The following is a 22,078-nucleotide window of genomic DNA, read 5'->3' on the forward strand; positions in this document are numbered from 1 at the left end:
TCTCACACCTGTCAGAATGGCTACCATCAACAAACCAACAAACGGCAAGTGCTGGCGAGGAGGCGGAGAAAAAGGAACCCTCGTGCATGGTTGTGGGAACGTGAGGGTGTCCTGGACAGAACATGAAGTCTGGCGTCAGGCTGAGTTTGGGGCCTCGGCCCCCACTGTTAACTCTTCCGTGTCACCTCTAATTCCCTCCTCTGCAAAGGGAGGATGACGCTCAACCAGATCATATACAAAGCCTTTGTCAATGTTGACTCTCAATTTATCCGCATTTGGGCGCAGAGGAGACAGGATGTACCAAGAAAGTGAGAGCGTGGCCGACAGGCTGGTAGGGCTGGGGCAGAGGGACTGAGTCAAGGGGGAGAGGCGGGCAGGGGCCGGGCCAGACCTGCAGGGCCTCGTAAGCACATGAGGAAGCCGGTCTTATAGACAAAGGCGGAGCCACTGAAGTTCTCAAGGCAGGGCTGTGGGGGAGGGTGACACCGTCACACTTGCTGGTGACAGAACTGCAGAGGAACACGAGAGGAAGCAGGGAGACTGGCTGGGAGGAGGCGGTAGCAGTTCCGGCAAAAGATGACAGTGGCTAGGGAGTCGCAGAGATGTGGACAAGTTGATGGATCCAGAGAGAGTTTGGAGATTGGACAAAAGGAAACCATGTTTCAGGAGGTGATGAGGGACTGGAGGAAAAGGAGGTGCCAGGAGTTCAGGCCTCTGGCCTGATAGCCAGGTGCAGGATGGTGCGCTCTCAAAAGACGAGAATGGGACCGGGTCTGGGAGATCGTGGGTTTGATGTCGTTGAGACTCCAAGATGCCAAGTGGACGGGTGGATGGACTGGGTTGATCAGGGAGCTATGACATACCAACAGCCCTAAAACAAGGCAGGAGGCACGTAAGGCTTTGGGAGAGGGGGATGTGAAGGGCTGGGGTATCAAGAGATGGGAGAACTCACGTCCAGCTGGAGTGAGGGCAATCAAGGAAGGCTGCAGGGGAGAGGTGACAACAGGGATGACGAGAGGGCGGGCTGGATTTAGGTATTCAGAATCACAGACGCGTATTCGAGGGGCAGGGTGTAGGCATAACAGAGAGGACCCGGTCACCGTTCAGAGTCTCAACCTGGGACTCCCGAGCCCCGCCACTCCGAGCGAGGGGCAAGGACTCACAAGATGCTGCTTTTTCTGCGCATGCTCCTCCATCTTCTGCTTCATGCTCTCCTTCCGCTGCTGCCTGGGGAGCTTCTCCACCTCGTTCTTGACCTGCAGAGAGTGGCCGGGTCAGGGCACCGCCTCACACTCCCTAAGTCCTGGGCCAGGGATACCAAGGAGTAGGCTCAGGCTTCTAGGCCCTGCCCACCCCCTCCTGCAAGCCACTCTGACAGGTGGCACCTACTGGCACATTCCTGACTGCTGACTCAGTTTCCAGACTCTCGGGGTAGACAGGTGCTGTTTTGCTGCTTGGTATTCCTCCCCCTTCTGATGACAGCACCTCAGACTCCTTTCGGGCAGCGTTTCTCAACCCTTTTTTCATTATTGTCCCCTCAGAAGCCCTGTTAGACATCTTGTTCCTAATCACCCACCCCCCAAAATATGAATCCCACAGATACACTGTCCATCTCTTAAACCATTATAATATTGAAGCTGCTTTTAACCCCCTTGGTGGTGGTATCACCCCAGCAGGGAGTGCGTGCTTTAGGTACTTCCTCCTCAGTTTCTGAGGTGCAGGTGGAGCTGACACCCCATCCCATCTGGCTCTAGGCTGGGTATATGGTCTACGCTGTCAATCAGCATAGTGCACGGTGGACATGTGGCCCTCTCTGGGCCAGTGAGAGCTTCAGGATGTTTGCTGGAACCATCAGAGAAAAGCTGCTTGCTCTCCGGCCTCTGGGATTGCTAAGCTGGGAGGATGGAGGCCAAGGTGGGCCACCCTAGAGGGGTCTGCCTGAAAAAATTAACACGGGGAACAATACCAACTATATACTGTCTCTAAGAAACCGGCATTAAACATATAGACGGTTAAATTAAAAGGATGGGAAAAGATTCTACTGAAACACCAATCAACAGAAAGCAGGACTGGCTATCAGACAAAGCAGACTTCAGAACATGGAGTATTATCAGCAATAAAGAGGGACATTACATAAAAAGGACAGGTCAGTTCACTAAGCAGATAGGACAATTTTATTTATTTTTTTAAAATATATTTTATTGATTTTTTACAGAGAGGAAGGGAGAGAGATAGTTAGAAACATCGATGAGAGAAACGTCGATCAGCTGCCTCCTGCACATCTCCCACTGGGGATGTGCCCGAAACCCAGGTACATGCCCTTGACCGGAATCGAACCTGGGACCTTTCAGTCCGCAGGCCGACGCTCTATCCACTGAGCCAAACAGGTTTTGGCATGGACAATTTTAAATAACAAAGAACTTCAAAAGCAAACAAAAAGGGACAAACTGAAGGAGAAATAGATAAAGCCCCAGTTATAGCGGGAGACATTACACTCCTTCCTCAGTAGCCAACAGAGCGGGTGGATGGAAAGTGGGTACGGCTGTAGGAGCCAGAACCACATTGTCCATCAGCTGGACCTACTGGACACTCATGGAGCACCCGCCCAGCAGCAACAATAGACATCCCCTCCAATGCACGTGGCACATTCATCGACACAGACCACATCCTGGGCCATAAACAAATGTACGTACATTTTTAAAAGCTGAAAATTTTAAACATTTTAATCATAATGAAATTAAACAAAATAACAGAAAGATATGAAAATCCAAAAACATTTCAAAATTAAACTTTGAAGCAAACCTTAACCCACAGATCAAAGAGGAAGTTACATAGGAATTAAGATATTAATCAAATTGAATAAAAAAAGATGCAACATATCACGATTTGTGGAACGAGGTTAAGGCAGTGCTTACAGGGACACATAGCATCACATGCTGACATTAGAAGAGAATAGCCTCAAACCAATGAGCTAAGCTTCAACATGAAGACACTATAAAAAGAAGAGCAATTTAAACCCAAACCAGATAGGAAAGCAGAAATCTCTAACACTGAAAACAGAAAATCAATGAAACCAAAAGCTGGCTCTTGGAAAAGGTCCGTAAAACAAACAAACCTTTAGCCAGATGGAAAGGAAGAGAAGAGGGAGGAGGAGGAGGAGGAGGAGGAGGAGGAAGAGACTAGGACACACATTATCACGAGGATGAGAGAGAGAACATCACTACGGATCCTGCAGCTACTTAAAGGGCACTACGGAATACCACGGATAGCTTTATGCCAATACATGTAACGGCTTAGACGAAACAGACCAATTCCTTGAAAGAAGCTACCGAAGCTTTCCCTGAAGCCAAGCCCGTGCGCCCGGCACTGGAGCTGGGGACATGCTTAGCCTCCGCTTCGCCCTCCACCCGCCACGTTCCAGGGTAAGGAGACTAAGGTACTCGCCTCGGGCACAGAAGGGAACGCCAAAAAACTCAGTAAGCAAGATAAAGAGCATCTTAAAAACAACATCCAGGACAAGAAATCATGAACAAAATGTCAAAATTTTAAGCGCAGACAAGATTCAGCCCTACACTCGAAGGACTCCGCCTCACTGCCTCACCTTAATCCTGGTCCTGTCGGATCCTGTTTTTATTTTAAATAGCCGACATTCTGTTCATTATGAAGGTGTTGCTCGAATTTTTATTTTAAACCACTGCATTAGAATATTATGCCTTGATGACCGAGTTTGTTTGGCACCCTCTTAAACTGCGTGCCTGAGGTGAGTGCCTCGCTGGTCTAACCCCAGCCCCAGCCCTGCTCCCTCAGGTCCCTTGGCGACACCAAATGCCATGCCCATCACAGTGCAGTCTGGGAGCTGGGCTTTGAGCCCCCGACCTGCCCTGGCCCGTACCGTGGACTACCCCTAGAGGTTGTCCACCCACTGCTCCCATCTGGAGATTGGGAATGGCCTGGATTGGTGTGCCCACCCTGGGGGCTTCCACCTCCTGTCTCCCTCCTCCCTCCTGAGAGCCTAGGAAAGCACAAGTGTCGCATCCCGGTGTCTGGCTCACCCAGGGGGGTGGGGGTGGGGGCTGTTCTTAGGGACCCCGGGGCAGGCTGAAAGCCCCCTCCCTCCCCTTGTCTCAGGACCATCTCCCTCTTGGCCACCTCCCCCTTCCAGCTGGGTGAGGGGAAAGGGAGAGGCTGCATGGGTACAAACTCAGGAACTGCTCTTCTGGGAGAAAAGGGGGGGGGGGCATGGAGGACACGTGCGTCTGCCCACCCAGCACCCACGCCCCCTGCTGGTGACAGCATCTCAAATTTCCCAGGCCGCCATCCTTCCTTCTCCCCTGCTCTCAGCTGGGAGTTGGGAAGCTGGAGGGGCAGAGGCAACTGCCCGAGACCACGTGGCGAGGGCCTGCCTGGGAGCCGAGTCCACACAGGAAAGCAGAGCCCGGTGACACAGGAGTGGCTCCTCCTGGTGCGGCCGGGGCACGGCGATCCAGACATACCTGGACGGGGGCTCTGCAGGAAAACAAGCTCCCCCAAATTCCCTCTGTGCTGGGGCGAGGCTGAGCTAAGGTTTGAATTGCTTATAACCAAGAGGGTCCTCGTCTGCCTGGACACCCGGCCTCGGCCCAACACTCACTCACCTCCTTCTTCATCAGCTTGAGCTGCTCCTGGAACCTGGTGTAGTCCCGCTCCTGCTCCAGGCGGATCCGCTTGGCCTCGTCCCGGCGGCGCACAGCGTGGTCCTGCTCCATCTTCTCTACTTGCTGCTTCTGCTGTCGCTCCAGGTTCTCCAGCTCCGTGTCAAAGAACTTCTTCTTGGCCTGCAAGGAGCAGGAAGAGGAGTTCCGCAAAGTCACTTTATAAGCCGCTGGGAGGAAGATGGGGAGCGGGATGGGAAGAGCCCGGAACTTGTCCTCAGGCCTGGGCTTAAATCCCAGCTCCGTCACCTCCTCACTGTGTGACCTGAGACAAGTCGCTTGACCTCTCTGAGTCTCTTTCCTCATGTGCAAAAGGGGGACAGACCATCTACCTTGCAGGTTCTCGCCTGGTGCTCAGCACAGACTAGTTTCCCTCTAGAGATGCTCCGGTGTGACTCAGAGAGGCTCTGTGACCTTCATGTGATTCTATGGTACACGTCAAAGCCTAATGACACCAGGAAAGCAGGGGAACTGGACAACGGTGGGTTACTCTCCGCCGCGCGACCACCCCCACTCTGCAGCTTCTGCTTAAAGAAAAACGGAGGCAAGGAGCCCACCGGGGCCCATCTTTCCTCGCACTCACGTTGATTTCTTGTTCAAAACGTTTATGCATCTGCTCCAGCTGCAGTTCGTGCTTTCTGCTCAGCTGGTTCTGGTTCCGATGCTCCTCTTTCTGGAGCAGCCGAAGCTCTCGGAGTTCCTGGCGCCTGAGGGTTAAACGGTGTGGACACCGCAGTCAGAACGTGGCCTCAGAGATCCCAGAACTCACAGCGAGGGGCACTGAAGGCTGGAGGTGGAGCAGCACCACACTGGGGCAGAGGCAGCGTTAGAACTCGGGCTCCATTTGACATTTATGGGCGGACAAAACATTCACAACCTTAATATGTAAAGAGTACTTACAAATCAGTAAAACAGGAATATCCTAAATTTAAACAGTGACACAGAACGTGAACAGACATGAAACAAAAGACAAGAAATGTTTAAATAACGTATATAGATATGAAATGTAAATTAGAAAGGAGTGCCATTCTAATGAATTAAACAGGTGAGATTATAGGAGAAATCGATACTTTTGTATCCTGCTGAGGTATAAACTGGTACAACATTCCTGGAGGACAGTTTGGCAATAAGTTTGTGCCCTTTGAGATAAGAGTTCCACTTGGGGATAATATTCTAAAGCAGCATTCACACATGCACAACAACGGTGAACAAGGATATCAGTAACAGTCCCTCAGTATAGGTCTAATTAAATGAAAACATAGCCATCTGATGTAATTAAAAATCAGGTTTTAGAAGACAATTACGTGGAAAACCATGTATTTAAAATGCAACAATTCTTTATGAGAGAGACGGGATGAGCTCTAAGTTGACAGGTGGATCTATTAGGCAACCCTACCATCTGGATGGGGGAAAAGAGTGTATGTGTGTGCACAGGGGTATGTGAGTTTACTTTCCTATCTACACACTGTATTTCTGGAAGGATTACAGCAAAAAGTAGCAACACCAGGAGGGGACTGGGCGCCTGGCAGGAAAGTGAACGAGGGAGATTTTTCACTGTTTACCCGCTTTTTCTGAGTTTTGAACCATATCCTATTTCCTATTTACAATGTACACCTTAATTTTGTAACCTGTGTATTGCCAGTGTATATATTCACAGAAAACACTGGCAGGATAAACCCCAAAATGTTTATGTGGCTCTTTCTGAGCAAGTCCATTGAAAACTGATATGTGCCGTTTATATAATCAGACAAGAAGAAGAAATTAAAATGATGGGGGAAGAATTGGGCCTGTGACTGAAAGGGGCTCTCCGGCAGCTGTGTCCTGTTCTCGCCCAGGGTCTGCAGGCTGCTCCACGGGGTCCCCACTGTGACCCCTTCCTCGCAGCTCGGAGAGGGTAGAGCTGCTCGGGGAGCCCGCCAACAGCTGCAGGAGGAGAGGCCACATCTGGGGTCCGAGGGACCGAGTTCGAATCTTAGCTCTGCCGACTCTGCAGCTGGGCGCCCTCGGCCTCGCTCAGCCTTGCAGGCGGCTGTCACATGGGGCAGATCATCTCCACCTCTCAGGTTCCTGGAGGGTTAAATGAGGTGATACCTGCACTGCCCTGCCTGGCACACAGCACACACGCCCTAATGGTGACTTCTCAAATGACAATGAGGAAGCAGAGCCAAAGGCCTCTGGGAAAAGCAGAGACATTTGTACAGCCACCTAGAAGAGCTTCAGCTGAGCCTCTGCCCGCCCTCCAGGAAGGAGAAGGCAGGAGGCGGCTCTGAGAGTCTCAACAAAGAAATGGAAATCTTGCCTCAAGAGAAACAGGCTTCCAGAACAACTGACCGAAAGACAAAGGGATCAACAGCCAGCTTCTGACCTCCCCTTCTGCCCCGCCCTCTCTCACAGGGAAGGCGGGCAGACAGGCAGGTGGCGGAGGAAGGAAACAACCAGCGCCCGCAGTTTTGGGGGAAAACAGAAAGAACGTGGGCCTAGAAGCCTCGATCTGGGAGAGAGTGAGTCAGTCCCATGGTCCTGACGCCTGCCTGCCCAGTCCTCCGGAAATGCTGGGACCCAGGGGTGACGAGGGCTGTGGCCAGCTGGGGATGACCGGCGCCTTCCACCCCTGCGGCCTGGCGGCCTGGCCACGCTTGCCGGCTGCTCAGGCCTCAGGACCACAGGCAAACAAGAAAGCCTTGTTGCTCGAGAGCACCTCTCCTCCGCCTCGGCCAGGTCTCCCCTTCCGAGCCTGAGCAGCAAGCACACAGCTCCTCTGTTCAGGCCAGACGGCATCGCTTCTCGATGGGGTGGCGAGTCTGCAGTTTCAACCCCAGAAACCTAAAGTTCCCGGAGGGGAGATGGAGAGCCAGCCCCTGAGGTCTGAAGCCGGAGGAGTGCAAGTCACCTCCCAGGGGACCATTCAAACAGGAGGTGGCACCCCCTGACAGCAGCCGGTCCCTCCCCACTGGCCCAACCCACACAGATGACACCGAAGGGCGCGCGTGTACACAGCTACGCCCCAGTGGCGTCTGCCTGTCTGCCTGGTCTCCTGCTTCCTACAAGGGCCAGGTGACCCCAGGCAGCCGAACTGCTCGCCTGTGGCTTTGGGCTGTTGGTGCTTTTTAAAAACATGAATGTGTTTGACGTTCTAGAACTGTTCTCTAAACCAAAAGTGAATTTACCTGCCCAGGCCTGGCCCCAAGGGGGCTGCAGGGCACCAGGCCTCCTGCCTGCTAAGCCCCCGCCCCTTGCTCAGCAGCCCCAGGAAGCTGCACGGCCGGCCGGTGGCGGAAGCCTCCAGAATCCTCCCTCCGCCAGGCCTCACGACAGCCTCAGCTCCACCCCTCTCCCTTGGGTGACTGGGGTCGGTGACCGGCCTGCCAAGAAGCAGTCTCCTCGTTTACAAAATGGCAAGACAGGGTCTCCCTGAGGAAGGCTTTCGGGGCCTGAACGCCTTAGAAGTGCAGAGATGGCTCCTAGCAGATGGCTTTGCCTCGCACCCTCCTCCCCACGCCAGTCTCATGGGTTTTGCTCCAAAATGTACGTGAAGTCTGACCACCTCTTCGGCGCCGCTGTCCTGAAGGGGTCTCCTCTACAGCCCAGCCTCACCCCCAGCCAGCGCCACCTTCCACAAGGGGCACGAGAGCTGCGCACTCTCCAGCTGTTTCACTCCCGCTGGGGTAACACCCACACTCCCCCGCCCCGACCCACAGGCCCTGAGGACTCCGGGACCACACCCAGCCCTGTCCTCTCAGCTCCCGAGCCAGCCGAGCGGTCAGCCCGCGGGCTGCTGGTGGCCAGCTCCTCTCCCCCTGCAGGTTCTGTTCAGGGGGTTCCCTCGGAGCAGCCTGCCCCAGCCCAGGCGCTCACTGTCATCACCCCTTACTTCCTTCACATGAACCACAACTGGGAATTACCTTGTGTGTTGGGTGTTGGCCCATCAGGTATAAGTTCTACAAAGCCAACAGCCCCAACCATATGGGTCACCATGTCCCTCAACCTGGTGGGTGGGTGGGTGGATACATGCATGGGTGCTGATGATGGACAGATGAATGGATAGAAGGGTGGGTGGGTGGATACATGCATGGGTGGACTGAGGACGGATAGATGAATGGATAGAAGGGTGGGTGGGTGGAATAGATAGATGGGTGAGGGAATGGGTGGGCTAGGGAGTGCAGCATCTCAAGCTAAAGCAGTTTCCTTTTGTCTCACTGATCCTTCACTTCACGCTGTAGACAGCTCTCTCACCCACCCCACGCCCGTCCCTCCACCCCACCCCGCCCCGTTAGCTCCCTCGGCGTTCCTTCCCCAGCTTGCCTGAGAAATCTCATCTCCTCGTCCTTCTTCTCATCTTCGCTGATGATCTTGGAGGTGGTGATGCTCACCTCCACGCCGTCCACCACAAACTTGCGTGTCCTCTTGAGGGTTTTATTGTGCAGCCTGGAGTCCTGGCAGGGGCAATCATTAGGCAAAGCTCAGCCTGTCAGCTAAGAGTCCGCGGGTGGCGCAGTGTGGCTGCACACCCAGGGAGGGCGCGGCTGCCCACCTTCCCTTTGCTTCAAGCCTCTCGACGCAGGGATGTGAGTGTCTGAACTTATTACCCCCATTCCGCTCCCTGACCTTGGCCTTCAGACACTACCCCATGCCGTGCCCCCCTAGCGGCCAGCACTCCCACACACGGGACATTTCTAATCCTCTACCACCTACTGGCTCTATGACCCTGGGCAGGTCCCTTGTCCCGGCAGCCTCAGCTTCCTGGTCTTGTCGGAGAAAAGCAGTGCTTGCCTCCCAGGTGGTTCAGTGAGAAAACGCGGGCCGGCTCTTGGCAACTGTGCAGCACTTGGTGTTTGCAGGCACAGTCTGGTGTTCACAACACCAAAACCCAGAGCCCGGAAAACCACGTGCATAAGGGATTTGGCAGCCAAGCCTGATCTGACCTGAACTCCACTGGGCCACACCCGTCTGGAGGCACCAGGAGCTTATTCATAATCTTTATCTTTTCCTGTGAATAATCAGCATTTCTCAGGCTTGCAGAGCACCGCCCAGACTCCGGGAGCTGCTCACGGCCCTCGGCCAGTTCTCCCGAGTCCGATGCCGCCCTGCGCCTGCACTGGAGCCCGCAGGTCGCTCCCTCTCTAACCTCTCAGCTGGCTTCCGCCCTCCTGCTGCGCCCAGCCCTGCCTTTCCACCTGGCCTGGGGCCCCCAGCCCAGAGGGGGAGCGGAGGGCCCGGTGCTCCCCTCAGTCAGTCCCGGTGCCCTCGGTCGCTCGGACCCGGCTCCTGCTGTCGGAACGCAGGGGCTCTGGACATCATCACCCTGAACAGCCACCCCGACCCCTCTCCCCGCCGTGTCCGGCTCACGTGTCCTAGGACTCAATTCACGACAGTCACAGGGCCGCCCGTCTGAGGCAAGGCAGCCCCGGTGGACTCATCAGAACAGCCACGTCCCTGACTCCCTGCCATCAGCCAGCGGAAGTGTTCGCAGCGTCCTTGTCCTCGGGAAGGGGCGGGCCCCTCCTCTGGGGGATGGCTCTTCTCCACTCCTTCAGTCTCTTTAACAGCGGTTCTCAACCTTCGCCCCGCGACCCTTTATTACAGCTCCTCATGTTGTGGTGACCCCCAATTTCTTTTTTTTTTTTTAATATATTTTATTGATTTTTTACAGAGAAGAAGGGAGAGAGATAGAGAGTTAGAAACATCGATGAGAGAGAAACATCGATCAGCTGCCTCCTGCACATCTCCCACTGGGGATGTGCCCGCAACCCAGGTACATGCCCTTGATCGGAATCGAACCTGGGACCTTTCAGTCCACAGGCTGACGCTCTATCCACTGAGCCAAACCGGTTTCGGCGACCCCCAATTTCATTGGCACAAATTGAACATAATTAAAGCATAGTGATTCATCACAAAAACAATATGTAATTATATATGTGTTTTCCGGTGGTCTTAGGCGACCCCTGTGAAAGGGTCATTCGACCCCCAAAGGGGTCGCGACCCACAGGTTGAGAACCGCTGCTTTAAGAGGAGGGGAGACAGGCTCCTGTCCTAGGATGGGCCCGAGGCAGTGAGCCATCGGAGCTGCTGCCTGCCCGTCCTGGCGGCCTCAGCACTGCGCCTTCTCCTGCCGCAGAGCCCGTGGGCAGTGGCTGCTTCAGTCCCTTCCCGTTGGCAAGTACTTCTGACTCTCTACTGGGTGTTTTCACCAAGTAAGCAATGAAAGGAAAAACCAGAAAGATACAGGAACTTCCCTAACCTCAGCCTTGGTTGGAGGGGGACCCTCAGTGTGGCCCAGGCAAGGAAGTGACCAGCGGTGACAGTGAGGGCGAGCGCATGCCGAGATCTGTCGGAGCCGCCAGCCCTCCGGCCACCGGAGGACAGACACGAGGCCACAGCCCCAACGGGAAGGCAGAACGGCATGCGGGGCTCAGAGCCCAGAGCGTGGGTCTCCCCAGCCCCCAGAGCCCACCTGAGCCTCCGTCTGCTCGTCTGCACACGGATGAAGGGGCCTCTTTCGTTTTATCTTGTTTTTAAAAGCACTTTGCAGTGCCAGGCCCTCAGGCACAGCGGTCCTGTCGTTCACAGAGTTCCTCCCAGAAAGGCCACTGAGCTGGGAGTCGGCCCGAGCCCACTCCCTTTCACTGACTCCACCGTCAGCACAAACAAGAGAACTTCCACTTCTAGAATCCTCTCCCCGATTTCACCAGGGCCGCTAACCAAACCCAATTTAAATGGAAACCAAGTTGAAACTTACTGTTTCAACCAAACAAACTGTTCGCTATGACTAAATCCCAGATGAACTCGGATATTTTGAAAATTAAACGGAGTCGAACTAAAAGCCCCATTCCAGGGAGAGAGTCGGAAACATCAGTGACGAGAGAGAACCATCCATCGGCTGCTTCCTGCACGCCCCACACTGAGGAGCGAGCCCGCAACCCTGGCACGTGCCCTGACCGGAATCAAACTGTGAACTCCTGGTTCCTGGGTTGATGTTCAACCACTGAGCCACGCCAGCCGGGCAATAAAAATATCTTTTTAAAAAAGGAAAGAGCAATCCGTGTGAGCCACTTAGAAACGAAAGGCAGCCACCAACTGCTCTCAGAAACCCAAACGGAGCCGAACAGCCTGCTCCCGGCCTGTGCGCCACACGGGACGTTACCTTGATGGACAGAGAGCCCGTCTCTCTGTTCAGGGACAGGTCAGCTGACAGGGAGGTGCTGTAGCCCATGCTCTCGGAGGTGGACAGGCTGCCACAGTCCGAGTCCCTCTTGGAAGGAGAGGCCGGGGTGGGGAGCTCCAGGCTGCCGTTGGCCAGCTTCTCGCTGCCCAAGGTCTCCAGGGCGCTGCTGATGGGGCGGCTCTGGCTTGTCTTCCGGGGCTGGTTGGCTGTGGGACTGAGGTCCCCAGCCTGGTCAGCCCCCTGCTTCTCCTCGGGCACCTGAATTCTGGCGCCCATCGACACTGGCCGGGACTTGCGGAGAGGCACGGGCACGGCGAGGCCATTCTCATTCCCAGCGGCCACATCCGGGGGCTTGGTGGTCTGGAGGGAACTGTCCCCCGAGGGCAGGCTGGGCCCGTTCTCCCGGTCCTGAGGCTGGCCGGGTGGCACTGGAGTGACAGGTGGCTCCTGGAGAGGCTTGTTGGCATCGAGGCTCACCTGACTCACCTCAGAAGAGGTGCGAGTGTGGTCCCCTAGGGGCTAGAGGAAAAGAAAAGATAGTCAAGGCCATGCTGCTGTCTGTACAAGGCAACAGCCAGAAACACAGACACCGACAGGGTGACGTGGGCCCAGGCCGAGGAGATGAGTAGGTATCACTTCCAGCGAGCCCCAGTCCTCACCACTCCCGACTGCCTAACCAGCAGCCACAGTACTACTTGTTCTGAGGAACAGGAGTCTTCTGATTGTCTCAAATCTTAGTTTAATGCCTGTTATTCTTCCTAGGAGTGCAGGCATCTGTGGCCAGCGGCTGCTCAGCTCCAGCCAATGTGACGGTGTGGGAAAATGGGTCCCCTCTGGCCAGACCTTCCAAATTTTTCAGGACAAGCCAGAATCTGGACTTTCACATGACAGCTCCTGATTTTCAGATGGCAACTAGTTAAAGGCTTTTTTAAAATTGCATAAAATCCAAAATAAACTTACCCAAGACTAGATTCCACCTACCAGCCACTAACTTATTTTTTCTTTTGATTTCAGAGAGAGGAAGGGAGAGGGAGAGAAGGATAGAAACAACAATGAGAATCATTGATTGGCTGCCTCTTGCACGCCCCCCACTGGGGGTCAAGCCCCCAACCCAGGCATGTGCCCTGACTGGGAATCAAACCTCTTGGTTCATGGGTTGACGCTCAACCACTGAGCTACACTGGCCGGGCCAGCCACTCAAGTTTCGTTTCATTTTTGGAACTTTTGGGGGTTGGAAAGTATTGGAAATTTTGCTATTAAGAAACGGACACTCATTTATCTAAATAAAACCTAAATGTTCAGCCTAACGCATAAAGTGAGCACCACGCAGCCACCATCCAGGTGAGGAGTGGAACCGTGCCCCGCCCCAGGGAACCCCTGCCGGGCCCATCCTTCCCCTTGACATAATCGCTGTCCTGACTTCAGTCTCTAAGTACTGTCGGTTGGTTGGTCTGCCTGTTTTCAGACTTGATACTGATGCACTCACAATTCCCTTGGGCTCTGACAACCGTTGTTTTGACCTTGCATATGGAAGCTTCCAGAAGCAACTCTAACCCAACTTCTTCAGCACCCAGAGCAAGGGCTCAGAAGCTCAGATCTGATCCTGCCCTCCCACACCAACGCCCAGCTCCTGCCTCACGAGGTCCAAGGCGCCATCTGTACTGGGGAGTGAATGTCCTCCCAGAGGCCCTCCCCAGCCGACTGGACCCGCCATCCAACAACGCAGGACAGGCCCCGCCCACAGGCATGTTCACCGGCTCACATGGTTTTAATATTTAAATTAGCTTTCCTTTAAATTTAAGTCCAGCCAAGTGCTGACACTGCAGGTGGGTTACCACCGTGCCCAGACACGGGTCCCCTGGGCACTCGGGGAGGTCGGGCGGGGCCTGCCGCCTCTGACCACGTGCAGCCTGTACCCAATCCCCACACAGGACACTCAAGACAGGCTCATGGTGGATGTGAGCCACCACGGGAAAGGCTGGGAAGCAAGAGCAGCAGCCACCTGTTACAAATTGGTATCTCGTGGAAATCTAGATTCTGGTCTTTCCTGAAAATTGATGGGACCCGCCAACACGCCCTGGCCCACGTGCCAGCTTACGTAACCTGTGGCATGGGAGCCGGTGACCTCCAAGCTGGGGAGACACAGAAAGGAATCCTTCCTGCTCCTCTGGGCGCCCCCCTCACAGGAGCCACGGCCTGCGGGGGGCCTGTCCCTCCCAGCACCCATTCTTCCGGGCCTTACCGAGGTGGCGTCCACGGAGTCCTCCTCCTCCCCCTCCTCCCGGCCGTCTTCAATCTCCTCCATCACCTCGGCCTTGGCCTCGGCCACCAGCTCCCGCAGAGCCTTGTTACTGGTGACGCCGCTGACGAAGGGATGCTGCGGGGACAGGACACGGATTAGCCCGGCTGGGCGAGGAGGGCAGGCAGAGGTTGGGGTGACGTGACCTTGGTCAGGGAGACCCGGGGGAAGCTCAGAAAGTCCTGTGTGTGGCAGAAAGGGGGCCAATCCCGACTGCCCATCACCGGCTGTGTGACACTGAGCGAGTCACTTACCCTCTCTGGGCGGCAGACACGTGCTCACCTCTGCAGTAGAGACGATGCTGCCAAACCCACCAGGAGGTCATGGCCATTAAAAAGATAACGCCTGCCCTAACCAGTTTGGCTCAGTCGATAGAGGATCGGCCTGCGGACTCAAGGGTCCCGGGTTCGATTCCAGTCAAGGGCATGTGGGGAGTGTGCACGAGGCAACTGATCGATGTTTCTCTCTCATCGATGTTTCTCTCTATCCCTCTCTGTAAAAAATCAATAAAATATATTTTAAAAAAAAGCTAACGCCTACAGAGGTGTGCGGCCGAAGCAGGAGCTGAAGCAATGCGGGGGGCGGTCTGTTTGCACATTGTTTATTTTCTTTAAAAAGAGGGGCCAGGGTCACAAATCGCCAATATTCCCCATATTCTTCACATATCTAAGACCTGGAGCGACCACCACCCCAGACAGAACACTCCCCTCACCTGGAAAAGGTCCCTGTACCCCGGCAGTCAGCACCAGCCCCCCCTGCCCAGCTCAGAGGTGTCCTGCCCGCCCGCTCTTCAGCGTCACATGAACAGAGTCCGCCAGTACGCCACCCCCCGTGGCTGAAACTCGGGTCCCCTCCTTGTCGTGTGCACTGGCGAACTGTCCCTTTGGTAACCCTGTGCAGTGTTTTGACTGCGTGACTATGTCAGCTCGTTCGTGCATTCGTTCCGCTGCGGACGGACATGTGTGTTGCTTCCTGTTTGGGGTGCCTGTGAGTAAAGCTGCCGAGAGCACCCTGGCACGTGTCTGCGGTGGACATGTGTGTCTGCAGAAGCGTGTGGCCGTGTGTGCATGCCCCTCCGCGGCTCACAGAAATGTCACGTCTCTCACAGGCCTTGCAAAACACCGAAGCTGCTGGGGCCTCAGCAGACGTCCAGTCCCGAGGCGGGCGGGCTGGAGGGCGGGCTGGAGGCACGATATGGAACTACCTGTGTCTCCCAGCCAGGTGACCCCCCAAGCCTGCCTGCACCTGGGCGTCCTCACCGGGGGCAGGGGACGTGCCCCACCCCTCCCGCTCGGGAAGAGGCACCAAGCCCCCGGCGGCCCACGCTAAGCTAAGCTCTGACGTGTCTTCTGTATCTCAGCGATCGCTCATTTCTCCTGCGGCCTTTTCTGTCTCCCGCCGAGTCCCTCCGGCAGGACATTTTCCCGCCGCGGAACGGAAATTCCCGGCTCGGGTCAGGGCTCCGCGTCTGCCAGGCGGGGATGGAGGACAGCTGTCCCTTCCCAGAGGAATGTCCTGGAGGCCGGAGGTGCCGGCTCACAGGAAACAATTGGCCCCCAGCGGCCGGAGCTCCTGTGACACAGGCCCGCCCCCCTCTGGCTGGCCCCCGCCGCCTCCCAGCACTGCCCCGCCTGACCCCACAGGCCCAGGAAAGGAGGCCTCTGGTCAAATACACCACAGGGACCTGCGGGGACAGCCGGGCCCCCTAACAGACAGGCCCCACTGTCCCACCTGGTCTCTCTCCATTTAGTTAGTAATTCTCTTCAACCCGTCAAACATCAACGAGCCTAGTGCTCCATCGTGAGGCTATGCTCTTTCTAGAACCTTCTCGCTTAACCCCCACAGCCACCCTGCCAAGGGGACATGGCTGTAATCCCCACCTCAGAGCAAGAACCAAGTCAGAGAGGGCAAGCCACTCGCCCCGGGAGGCACAGCAGGAAGGGATGTGCACCAGGACTTCCCACTGCGGCCCACACACCGTCCCCACGGTGCCGCCCTCCCAGAGGAGCGCGGGCGTCTCACGCCTGTCCCAGCTCGGCGCTGGGGGCCTCAGCGTGTCCGTGTGACCGGCAGCCTGAGCCCGGTGTGCCCTCGCGCCTTCTCTCCGCCTCCCGCTGCTGTAACAGGTCACGGTGGAGAGCACGCGGCCTGAGTCCTGCGTGTCCTCGTGGGAACCATCGAATCCAGGGTGGACACACCACTCCACTCTCATCTCCAGCCCCCTGCGCTCACCCGGCTCCTCGCCAGGCCTCCTGGCTCTTCCCGGCTCATGCCACGCGTGCTCCCCCCGACCGTGGCCTCCGCGCTGGCCGGCCCTCGCCACCCCTGGGTGTTGCTCACACGGAAAGCCCGCTGTGTCCTCCCTCTGCAGGAGCGCCACCCCTCCGGCCGCCCGCCCGTGCTGTTTTCTCCAGAGCCTTCGTCTCCCCGCCAAGTGCCCAACTCTGCCCGTCTGCCCGGCGCCCCCACAGGACACCAGATCCGTGAGGACCGGGCTGGGGGCCCCCTTCCCGGCCGCCCTTCCCGCACGGGAGCCGGCGTTTAGGAGGCGCCCAGGAGCGTGGGTCGCTGAGTGAGTGGTGTGCACGCGGCCACCTGGACCGGGTGAGGAAGGCATCGGCGCCCAGCTCATGGCCGATCTCTGCCATCTGCCCCCCAAGGAAGGCCAGGCGGCAGGGCGGCCCCGGGAGGGGGGCCTCACCTCCAGGAGCTGCGCCGCGCTGGGCCGCGTCTCGGGGTTCTTGTCCAGCGCCGTCTTCAGGAAGTCTCGGAACTCCGCGGACCTGGGGGCGGGGGCAGCAGTCCGCTCAGACTCCCCATGTCAGGCTCCACTCCCGGAGTCTGTGCTTCCCACACACGCCCGCCAAGGGACAAAGGGCGCCTTCACGGGCCGACAGGCGGAGGCGGCGGGGCCGGCGCGATGACCTGTCGTCATGGACATCACTGTGTCCACGGGACGTGGAAATCAGAGGCGCGGGGACTTGCCTCAGGCCACCGAGCAAGACACAGCCATACTCGGGTTCAAGGCCGAGCCCCAGACCCTGGCCCAAGGTCGTGCCCGGTGGCCGCTGGGCTCGCCTGGGCTCTTGTTCCCACCGTGGGACCCGTGTCGCTGAGTCACAGTCTGCTGGGAGGGCGCGCCCGTGGGGAGAGCATAGAGGGGAGCAAGAGGCCAGGAGGGCCCAGGGGCCCAGGTCCCCACCTACCCCCACCCCCCCCGCAGCCCCGCTCCCGGCCACCGGCCCTCCAGCAACACCCCTGCTCCTTACCACTTGGAAGGGGTGAGCAGCGTGGGGGGGTCCGACTTGGCGATCTTGAGCAGGACCCGCATGGGGTTGAGCTCATGGTGCGGGGGCTCGATCTGGGCCATCTCGATGAGCGTGATGCCCAGGGACCAGATGTCGGCTTTGTAGTCGTAGGGGGTGTCCTTCATGGTCTCGCACATCACCACCTCGGGCGCCATCCTGAACCAACCAAGCGACAACAGAGGGCTAAGCACCTGGCCTCCGCCGGCGCTTCTCGGGGACTCGGGGTCAAGGGCCAGCACTTCCCGAGTCACAGTTTGCATCACTGTCCATCCCACTGTCTTGCTGAGATGTCTTCATACAGAAAGACGCCCTCCAAGCGGCTCCGGGCCACGGCCTGCTGCAGTTCCCGATGCCTGCCACAAGGTGGCAGCCACAATCCAGAACACAGTCCTGGGGAGGGTGGGTGGGGCAGAGGGGAAGGGGCCCAGAAAAGACAGGACAGGAAGGGCAGTGGAGAGAATACAACAGCCCGGAGAGAAGGGGCAGGAGACAGGAGGAGGAAGAGGAATGAAAGGGCAGAGAGAGAGAATAAAAGGGTGAGTGATAAGCAAGAAGGAACCTAACCCCACAATGGGAATTAATGCACATGAAAAACAGAGTGGTTAGCTGTGGGTTTTTTCCCCAAAGGGATAGTTTTGGAAAAGCAGGAAATGCCAAGGACTAGAGGAGTCCAGGGAGACTTCACGCGGGGGCAGGAATTGAGCTGGGTTACTCACCTCCAGCCCCAGCCCAGGCCCTCAATCGCTACTTGCTGAACTAAGCACGAACTGGACCATTTTGGGGGGAATTCCAGTTACAGTGCTGTTAATGGAGCCTGTCCTCCGTGCACCAGCCCATGTAACCCTCACAATTACTCCCTAAGTGGGTGCCATTATGTGTCCGATTTTACAGGTCAGCAAACAGGCACAGGGATGCTAGGCACGAGTATGTGGTGGGGACCGGGCTCAGACCTCCTGTCCGGAGGTCACCAGCCACAGGTCACCGTGGGGAGTCTGAGGCTTCACACTGTGTCCACCATTCCCTTTCCAGGAGCCACCTGACTCACCAGTAAGGCGTTCCGATGAAGGAATCTCGTTTCTGCAGAGTTTTCAGATTCTTGGCAGACACACCAAAGTCAGCTGCAAGACACAAACCTCAGATAGAGTATTTGGCGCACATTCCCCACCCACAGCCTGGGTGTGGTTTCGGAGACACCCGCTCCAGATCAGCCACCAAATGCCAACTTCTACCTCGCAAACTAGTGATCATTAAAAATGCATCTGCTGCTCTAACCGGTTTTGCTCAGTGAATAGAGCGTCGGCCTGTGGACTCAAGGGTCCCAGGTTCGATTCCGGTCAAGCGCATGTACCATGGTTGCGGGCACATTCCCAGTAGGGGGTGTGCAGGAGGCAGCTGATCAATGTTTCTCTCTCATCGATGTTTCTAACTCTCTATCCCTCTCCCTTCCTCTCTGTAAAAAAAATCAATAAAATATATTTTAAAAAATAAAATAAAAATAAATAAAAATGCATCTGTTGTCAGGATGTACTAAGACATGAACTTCCTACTTGTTAATGAGAGAATAACTGAAGAGCCTTCTTCTAGAAAAGCAGTTTGACAACAAGTCACAAGAATCTTCAAAATACCCAGACTCTCTGAGCCAGTAATTCCAAATCGTGACATCTACCCTAATAAAATCATCCTACATAAAACAAAAACTGTGCACGCTGATGTTCACCAAAGTGCTACTGTTACGGAAAAATTAAAAGCAAGCAAAACTGCTTAGCTTTCAGGGAGCAGTTTTAATTAGCGATGATCGCACCTTGGGTACACCCCAATGGCTATGGTACTGTCACTAAGCAAGCTTCGGGAGTAATTTTAAATGTTTCACATACATTACATAACACACCCTGTGTTTTCCACAAGTATTTAAGATGCTCTCTCTCTCTCTCTCTCTTACACACACGCATGCGTAAATGGAGAAATTAGGCGAGGTAAGGTAAGGTAAATGGTAAACAATCAGACAGGTTAAAAAAAGTATTATAAACCCCATATGATGGAGTGTTTTACAGTCTTTAAAATTAGTATGTAAGTATTTTATTCCATACTTTAATACTAAATTACGCATATTAATACATATCAATATTAAACATTTACTATGTATTTAATGTTAACATTTACTATGTAAATACTTTAACACTTAACAATATGAAGATATTTTATGTATGTACTTATAAGCTGGGTGGGAAAGGGGAGATGCACAGGTGACTATATTATATGGTCAAAATTATGCCCATCTCCCAAAAAAGGGCAAGGATGTACATTGACCCGACGTGGAGGACATAACCAAACTGTGTACATGGTTGTCGGTGGGTGGTGAGACCAGACAGGTTTCTTCTGTCTTTCTGAGTTCCTCACATTTGCTATGGTGAGCATGTATGATTTTCAGGACTAACAAAAAATGAATATAACTTATCTTTTTGTTTTGTTTTTTATTGATTTAGAAAGAGAGAGAGGGAAAGAGAGGAACATCGATTATGCAGTCACTGGTTGGTTCTTGTTTGTGCCCTGACCAGGGATGGAACCTGAAACCTTGGTGCGCTGGGCAGATGCTCTAACCAACTGAGCTACCAGCAGGGCAAACCGTTTCTCTTTAAGCCCCACACCCGGCGCCACCAGCGCACCGAGAAGAATCCAGTGCGGCCAGGGAATCTCCCCAGCGCCCTGGACTTTGGGACTGAGTTTCATCTTGATTAAAAAATAAACTCAGGAGGAAGCAACACCCTGAGAGAGCGGGCAATGGTCAGCGTAGCTTTGTCGCAAGAAACTGCTAAGTTGTTACAACCGCAGCCACTCCTGGGGCCTCGGCCTGAGTCTCAGAATGAGCCGCCCCGAACCCCAGCAGGTGACAGCGCGGAATTCAGTCCCCATGACTGCAAACCAGGGGGAGCACAGCCCCGAGTGGGCCTGAGCGCCAGGAAGCGGGGCTCCCGTCTTGGCTCTTGTGTTTCACGGGCAGCAGATTAGGGGGGAGCAGGCAGGGAGCGGGGCAGTTCCCAAGCCCGACCCTCAGTTTCCCGGCCTGTGACGGGGATGGTGACACGGCACCGTGGAACTACGTTGTCGGGTTGTTGGGAGGATTAAATGTTTGGGGGCTGGGGCAAGGCTGAGGTTAGGAGAGCTGGTCTCTGACCCCAGCTGCTCAGACAGCAGTGGCTCAGCTGATGACGACCCTTGACCCTGGCAGGGACAGTCTGGCCTGAGAGGGAGGAGGGCCGGGGCCTGCCACCACCCAGCTGCTGCGGGGGGAGGTACCAACCCAGGTGAGGACCCAGCGCTGCTGCTCCCCGCCCCTCTGGGCTCCTGGGTAGAATGGGCAGAGGCTCACCTGCCCGCTGGGTGCCCCCGGGCCCAGCTCCCCTGCAAACACCACAGCGGAGGGCACGTCATCCCGGGGAATCTTTCTCGCAGACCCACTGAGGCTCCCTGGAGGAGCTGCCACTCCCCCCCCCCACCCACTCACACCCCCGCCCCCCGCCCTGCCGGTCCCTTCCAAAGAAGGGACAGAACAGCAGAAACCACCAGCTTTCGCGGTGACACCACTTGGTCCCCAGAGCCCATGAGGAGTGCGATGGCTCTTGGGTAGCTGCTCCTTCCCCTTCGGTCCCACAAGACGGCAGGTCAGGAGGGGGGGCAGCCCCTCCCGCAGCCAGGGTGGCCCCAGCCGTCTGCCCCCTGAATGCAGTTTGCTCTCTGATGGGTGGGTGGCTGCCCTCCGACAATTCAAGGGGGTTTCTCTTCTGCTGAAAACCACCTCCTCCTCCCATTTGGAAACAAGCATCAGAGACAGGGCAGCGGGCAGGTAGGGACTCGCTTCATCAACTGACCAATCCATAAAAATATATTTTAAAAAAGAGGCCAGTCACCCCTGCTCTGTCCACAGCGCCCAGGCCCGCAGCTGGCCCGTGCCGCACGCCAGGGTTAGGGAACCCAGACGGGGCTAGAACGCCTTTCCTCACGAACCTTCAGGAAAACATGGCCACGCGGGGTTTTAGAAGCGTGTTCGACGGCAATTCTACTTCTAGAAACAGATCCTCGAAACCAGATTTATAAGACGAAGCAATATTCAAGAGAGTGAGAAAACGAAAGAAAAGTCCGTCGCTGCTGGAACCCGGTTGGGGAACAGTACGATAAACGGTGGTCCCCAGACCGGGGAGTAGTACGCAGCCCTGAAGAAGAACGAGCCCGTGACCGCACATACTAGCTGGGCGTTTCTCCGTAACAAGCTGCTGCCGACCAGTGCACATCACAGTGGACAGCACGCTTCCGGAAGGGCCCTCAGGAACGGCACACGCGTGTAGTATGTGCCCAGCACCCACACACCCGGAAACGGGTCTGGAGGCTGCACCGAACCCTCACTAGTGACTCCCTCCCCGGGAGTGAGAGTGGGTGTGGGCAGTGCACTGAGAGGCCTTACGTTTTTCCTTCATGAACTTTTATTCTTTTTTTTATACTTTTTTTCTTTTTAATGTGTTTTTGTTGATTTTTAGAGAAAGAGGAAGGAAGAGGGATAAATAAACATTGATGAGAGAGAAGCATCATTGATCAGCTGCCTCCTGCACGCCCCCTACTGGGGATC

The 22,078-nt window shown here is 55.6% G+C and overlaps 1 protein-coding gene across 1 annotated transcript in view; it reads right to left on the reverse strand.

Moving 5' to 3' along the window:
• STK10 (serine/threonine kinase 10) overlaps positions 1-22,078 on the reverse strand; it is a 78,053-nt gene that overhangs the window by 12,921 nt on the left and 43,054 nt on the right. The window contains exons 5-13 of the mRNA XM_081093513.1: positions 18,506-18,578; positions 17,422-17,616; positions 16,854-16,935; positions 14,096-14,230; positions 11,833-12,372; positions 8,994-9,124; positions 5,275-5,398; positions 4,635-4,814; positions 1,164-1,256 (exon numbers count right to left, since the gene is read on the reverse strand). Coding sequence (XP_080949639.1) covers positions 1,164-1,256; positions 4,635-4,814; positions 5,275-5,398; positions 8,994-9,124; positions 11,833-12,372; positions 14,096-14,230; positions 16,854-16,935; positions 17,422-17,616; positions 18,506-18,578 — 1,553 coding nt within the window. The remainder of the gene's footprint in view (positions 1-1,163; positions 1,257-4,634; positions 4,815-5,274; positions 5,399-8,993; positions 9,125-11,832; positions 12,373-14,095; positions 14,231-16,853; positions 16,936-17,421; positions 17,617-18,505; positions 18,579-22,078) is intronic.

The sequence above is a fragment of the Myotis nattereri genome (assembly GCF_964212035.1).
Source record: "Myotis nattereri genome assembly, chromosome: 5".
Classification (NCBI taxonomy): domain Eukaryota; kingdom Metazoa; phylum Chordata; class Mammalia; order Chiroptera; family Vespertilionidae; genus Myotis; species Myotis nattereri.